The sequence below is a fragment of the Hakea prostrata genome, chromosome 3 (assembly GCF_041222555.1).
Source record: "Hakea prostrata isolate BN-2017 chromosome 3, UWA_Hpros_2, whole genome shotgun sequence".
NCBI lineage: Eukaryota > Viridiplantae > Streptophyta > Magnoliopsida > Proteales > Proteaceae > Hakea > Hakea prostrata.
In genome coordinates this window covers 6,155,348-6,161,618 of record NC_142602.1, presented here as the reverse complement: position 1 = coordinate 6,161,618, position 6,271 = coordinate 6,155,348, and the positions used below count along the sequence as shown (strand labels likewise).

At 38.5% G+C, this 6,271-nt stretch overlaps 1 protein-coding gene across 3 annotated transcripts; it reads right to left on the bottom strand.

Annotated features, from left to right (window-relative positions):
* Nucleotides 1-3,957: 3,957 nt before the first annotated feature.
* On the bottom strand, nucleotides 3,958-5,474 carry LOC149020372 (pectate lyase-like). Of its 3 annotated transcripts, none has more exons than XM_089146921.1 (3): nucleotides 5,265-5,474; nucleotides 4,528-5,166; nucleotides 3,958-4,428 (listed from the first exon to the last, which is right to left on the bottom strand). In XM_089146921.1, exons 1-3 carry the CDS (start codon nucleotides 5,472-5,474, stop codon nucleotides 3,958-3,960), a joined length of 1,320 nt encoding a protein of 439 aa, XP_089003047.1. The 3 variants fall into 3 exon arrangements, with proteins under 3 accessions (XP_089003047.1, XP_089003046.1, XP_089003048.1); XM_089146920.1 differs by having other exon boundaries at nucleotides 4,528-5,188; nucleotides 5,284-5,474; XM_089146922.1 differs by having other exon boundaries at nucleotides 4,528-5,161; nucleotides 5,248-5,330.
* Nucleotides 5,475-6,271: the final 797 nt, after the last annotated feature.

Here is a 6,271-nt window from a genome sequence, read left to right as displayed (position 1 = left end):
GAAGATGATCCTCCACGGTTAGTTTTGGAGACTATTGAACAACAAAATAGGTGTTGGTGCCATGACATAATTGATCGTTTCTTCCATCTTGTTGATCGTTTAGTGATCAATGGTTGTGATACTCTCTTGACAATAAATAATCTTATCTAGCAAATTTTTGTACAGGCGGGTCTGGCCACAGCAACACTTTGGCATCGCCAAGTTTCTGTGGATGATTCTTGTTTGCATTGCAGAGAAAAGGAATCCAGCTGTGATCTATTTTCTTCCACTATGAGTTTGCTTAGGCTGGTTTGGTAATTGGTTTGGATGTAGTCTTTCTCATATCGGTCCTCAAGATAATATAGCCAAGACTGCTTTGTGGATCAAAAGCTGGGATATATAGCTTTGCCCACCTGGGTAGGAACTAGGAAGTTGGAAAGGGTATCTGTTTCTCTTTGTATTTTAACAATGTGATTTTTTTTGTATGCTTATTATTACTTGGTTTTTGGCAAACAAAAATGGACACTGACTGAAATGTTCAAGGTAGCTAGCTTAGATTTCATGTGCGGAGTACCTGACATCTCAACCTACTATAAGTCCTGTAATGCCTCACAAGTTCCATTTTTTCGATCTCAATTTGTTCAAATGGACCCCTCGGTCTCCCCCCCTCAGGTTTATAAATAAAGTGTGATGCCTCATTCAACCCAGAGACAAGAGGAGGTGGTTCGATCGGGTGAACTAATCAGAAACCAGTTGGGCCAGACCAGGTTTGCAGATTCTATGAGATTTTCTGGGTTTTCTGGAAGCTATATCTGAGTGGTGTTTTCATATCATAGTGGAGATCTAGTGATTGCTTGGAAGCCATTAGCTATTTGCTCTACCTCTCAAAGCCTTCGCCTCTGTCCATTAGACGTACGATAGTATATATATGATACTAAAACTTGGATGTTTGTAGACTTCCCTATATTCTAAGGTTGGCTACTATCTTGGTAGATATATACCTTGGTAACGAGGGCTCAGTCCTTTTTGGGAAGGACTGTTTGGCATATTTTCAAACAGTCCTTTTTGGGAATGACTTGTACTGATAATAGGAGTTTATTGCATATGGGGAAGGATCATTGAAATAATGGATTTGGATTTGTAAAAGCATTTTTGAGATAAAGGGTGGTGCGTGCATACATAGTATTGTTATGGATGATTTTTATTTCTATATTATCTCCTCTTTTCATTTAAAATTATTTCCACACTGTCTCACTTGTCACCCCTAATAATTATAATTAGTGACTTCTCCATCTCTCTTCACCTTTAAATTTTCTTCTTTGATCTGTTCCACCCTTCTTGTGAAATTGGTATTTTCCCTTAGTTCTTCCTCTTTGACATTTACTTTCTTTGGAACGATTACAACGAGGATTGCACCAATTACTGATCTTATCAATTTCAGAATCTATGGGTATGCTATAGTGATAGAATGAGCATAACTTCAACAAAATAATGGACCTATATATCCATTTAGTTTACAGATTAAAAATCCAAATTTGAAATCTTCCTAATTTCTCTCATACGTTGTAAGTTGTAACTAGATGAAATTACTGCCCAGCATTTTGTTGAGCAGCCTTACTACCATTCGAACTTACAAAGTGTTTCTTTCATGGCAACAAAGTAGGTAATCTAGGCATTTGAAAATTCTCTCTTGAAAACGTTTATATCCATTTTCACTCAACTGCCTTTGGCCGCTGATGGTTACAATACCACCATTTTCGACTTCTAGTTTCATCTCTTCCTTCTTGAAACCTTAGCATCAAAACCAGAGGGAAAGAAAAAGAAAAAGAAAAAAGAAAAAATATAAGCTTCCAAATGAAGGCTTTTACTGTACGTTTATGATTGTTGTGGAACAGTTTGTCTCGTTACTTCAATACATTGTTTATAAACCAGGTGTTCTATCTAAAAGTCTTAAACTATTAGGAGAAGACCACTTGAAACTATATTACAGCATAAGCAACTCAACCAATTTATGTTTTAAAAGCTGGAAGCAAGAGCCGTAGCAATCCCTGGCTTGAAAATTAGGATACAATCAATCCCAACCAAATCCAATCTGGGTTAACCCAAACCCAATCTGGGTAGACCCAAACCCATTTTGATTTCTAAATGACTGGAAGTGACAGCGTGCAAACCCGTTAGATCGTCCATCAAGATCTAACGGTCCCTATTAGCCCACACTAGCCAGTCCATATAAAAATTTTAATAATCATTTAATATCCATATCAGACTAATAAAGAAACCAAATCAAAGTATAACACAATCAATGAAGCCCATCTTATGTGAAATTAATATTCTAACAATATCTTCTCGTTCCTCAATCGACTTAATTAGCTTTAATTGCAAACCACCTTAGGTTAGCCAATAATTGCTAATGAGTGTAATAATTCATTTAGGAGGATGAAACAAGTCGGAGGGAATGAGCTGACGGAGCTTAATTCTGAGATGCGGTAATAAACTGGCTTGGATAAACTCAAATAATTAAAAAAAAAATGCTGCAAAATAACGAAGGCAACCACAATATTGGAGCCATTGACTTCCACATCAAAGTGCTTAAATTAGCAGACTTTGTTGGTAAAATTTGTGGTGGTGATCGAGGCAGGAGCGGAAGAAGGAGAAGGTTAGTGGAGGGATGAGGGTAAAATTGGTATTGTAAAAATGATTTGAATAAAAAAAAGGTAAAGTTGACATTTTAAATAAATTTTTTAGTAATAATATTATTATTTAACTTTAATTAATAGTACTAGGTTTGTAATTAAATTATTTTTAAGAGTATTGGATATAATTGATTGTAAATCCAGGAGTTTACATGTAATTTGCTCATTAGAAAATGACATATTGAACATTCAGTAAGTGGTTATGCCTGTGTGACATCCATGGGCACTGATTAGCGATTATAGGCAAACCTACGGTGGTATCCGATTAAGGTTAAGTAATCAATAGAGAGAGAGAGGGAGACATGTGAGTAGAGTAGAGTATATGGATTTTTATTAGCAGCAGTGGCTGCTGCCAGCTACTAGCCTCTGCGATCCCAACACGTTTGCAGATATGAATTCAATGGTTGTGAATGAAAATGTGGGGATTTAAATTTAAATATATTTTTTTTAATTTTACAAAATCTCACATAATATTTTGAAATTTATAGAAAGAACTCCCTGGTGTTCACTCGAGTCGGATGAACTCGATTTAGGTTTTCGATTTCTCCTGTTTTCATATTTATTTATTTCATTTTTTTTTTTTCAAATTTGATGGGACTGTGTTATTTATATTTACTTTGCCTTGTTCTCTAGAGGATTGTCTAAAACTCCCTTATTGAAACAAAAGAGTTTCTTGAAGTGCCTATCATTATTGTAATTGTTCTTGTTCATCAGGCTCCAATGAACACCAAGGAGTTCTTTCATTAAATTTTAAAAGATTTGGTTAGTTTTTATAAAACAAAAAAATTATATTTTTTGGAGGAAAAAAATATATTTATATTTATACTTAAATGACTGCGTTTCAATCATAGCTGCGCACTTATCGTGATCGTTATGGCTAGCGGCTGTTGCAAATAAAATCCAGAGTAAAGTAGGGCAGAGCACAGAAGAATTTAAATGGTAGCAAAACATTCTAAAACCGACAAATCGGTTCGATTATTGGTTAATTGTATCAGTCAATACAATATATAATATTTTTAGGTATGAACATTCTCTATACCCTTTTATTTCCCTATTAGTCTTGGTATCTTTTTTTTTTTTAAGTTTGAAGGAAAACTAGCTAGGGTGACTAAGAACAACCAGATCGAAGGTTCTCTCAATGAACTGAAAGAGCTTGTTATTTTACCCCTAGCTTACCTATACGCCTTCACAGTTGCTCTTGGTTCAAGCACACCGTAGGCTGCCAACTAACATATATAATATGGTGGCTGAAGGAAAATGAATAACACACGAGAAACAAAACAATTTAGCAAGGTCTTCCGACTTCGCAGTTGAGTTGACCAGCAAATTTAGTGAGGCGGCCAACAGCGCTGCCGTCCTTTGGCTTGAGTCGACCGTCCAAGCCTTTAAACTTGTTCTTCTGTCCTTCGGAACCTGTTTCAACAAAGAAGGCACCGTTCTGCATCTGGTCACCCTGTGATATCCACAACCAGTTCTTCCATTCGCTTTCCGGCGCTTCTTCTCTCTTGGTAATTTCCTTGGTTCTCGATGAGGTTCCAGCGACAAAACGGTTGCCCTGACTGAGGATGGTTGGGCTTGAGCTGCCACCAATGGCATACATCTCCCATGATGTGTAGTCATTGTTCAGCATATGGGCGAATCCATATCGAACTCTAGGCATCCTCTGTATTAATCCTTTCCCAAAATGGTTAAATGCTATCGTAACCTGCATTTTCTTGTCACCAGAGTAGTTGTCGTTGTGACCTAATAGCATCACCTGTTAACATATGCATGCAGTTGCTCACCAGTAAGGATTAAGAAATGAAGCTAGCAATGCAACAGTCAGTTCATGAGTTAGTTATAAACTTATACGTACGTGGTCATGCTTGGCGAAGTGGCAATTGGAGATGGTGACGGCAGTGGAAGCCATGACGACATCGATGAGGCCATCATTGCAATTGGTCATGGACATGTGATCGATCCAAATGTTGACGGAGCCGAAAATGGTGATGCCATCGCCTTCGCTTTCAGTGCGCTTTCCGTAGTGGGCCACAGAATCACGAATCATACCGCCTGGAGTTGCTTTAATGTCATGGATGTGGAGATTAGTGATGATGACATCGTGGACAAACTGGAGGGTAATACCGGCGCCTTTAGAGATGTGGACGTTGGCGCCACGGCCGTCGATAGTCTTCAGAGGAGCCACAATAAGCTCACCCTTGAGTTTGATGTTCATGTCATGTTCGAAGATTATCCACAGTGGCTCCGTTTGGATAACCCCGTAGCGGAGGGTGCCTTTCTTTGGGTTGACCAGGTCATGGTCCGTGGATTCAGTGACTACGTAGATCTTGCCGTCCTTGCCACCTTTACTCTTCTTGCCAAAGCCCAAAGCACAGTTGGCATACGACTTCCGATTTTTGGCCCAGTCGGACCTGCACCTCCAGCACCCGTCTATTGGGTTTGACGCCTCGCACGATCCACTCGCCCCCGACAACCTTCGTTCTCTTGACCTGCACTTTTATCGTAAGTAGGCGTATCTTTTTTCCAATATCAATATTTTCAAATCAGTATAAAAAAGTATATATATTAAGTGCACTTTCAAAAAATTCGAACGAGGGACACCCACATGTGCACGTGTGAGTTGAGTTGATTGACGACATTCTCAGGATTATGAACGAAGCTTTGATTGGTGCGTTCCTGGGCCATGTTGGCTCGGTGCTGCCAGACCGCATCGAAGTCACCTGTGGCTATATGGGCCTTGACGGCATAGCTGAACAGAAAGAAGAAGCAAACCAAGAAGATACTGCGCGTCGGTAATTCCATTTCTTTTTCACTCACACTTTCTCTTTTTTTTTTTTTTTTTTTAAATTTTTTTAAATTTTTTTATTTTAACTATTCTGAGTCGGAGTGAAACTTCAACCTGTTAGCTAAAGCATTAGCTGAGCGATGGCGAAGGTGTACGAAAGTGTACTGTAAAATGAAGAAAGTTTAATTATAACTAATGTAGGTAAAATGGATTTTTGGAGATAAAAGATGGACTGCAGCAATGCTATAGCTAACAGATTGAAGCCACCCGAGTTTCTCCAGAGCATCATCATCTCTATATATATTGCAACCAAGAGCCCAAGAATAGTGAAAAACCCCCATAACCGGTGAGAAATGTGAGGCCTTCCAAGCACTTGGCGAGCCTGCAGCAGTGCCGTCCTTGATTTGCGTTTTCTAATTAATTCTCCATTTTAACCGGCTTGAAAGATGCAACCCTCCACCACCACCACCATATGTATTTACTGACTTGTTAGTTATAGCATATGTTTTCCCCCTTAAGAAAGCTCATTATATTTAAATTTAGACAGAGGGTTTTCGGGCAAGCACAGCACCACGTCTTTAACCAATGTTGGTTCCATGCTATTTAAGGAAAAAGAAGAGAAAAAAAACCAACCAAATATTGGCTCCATATCCCTTGTTTACTGGAGTAGTTCGGGGCCATGCATGCAAGTTTAACTTCACTAGCTCCTCTTTGATATACATATACATATACATATAGCTACATATAGCTAGTCAGGAAAACATCAATCATATATATATATAGAAAATCTCTCCAATCTAAAGCCAATGGGTAG

Bases quoted from the DNA above. Each gene is read 5' to 3' on its own strand.
- LOC149020372 (XM_089146921.1), bottom strand. From the start codon at position 5,474: ATGGAATTACCGACGCGCAGTATCTTCTTGGTTTGCTTCTTCTTTCTG. The intron at 5,167-5,264 runs GTTCGAATTTTT...TTACGATAAAAG, and splicing joins TGCACATGTGGGTGTCCCTC to TGCAGGTCAAGAGAACGAAG. The intron at 4,429-4,527 runs GTACGTATAAGT...ATATGTTAACAG, and splicing joins ACTTCGCCAAGCATGACCAC to GTGATGCTATTAGGTCACAA.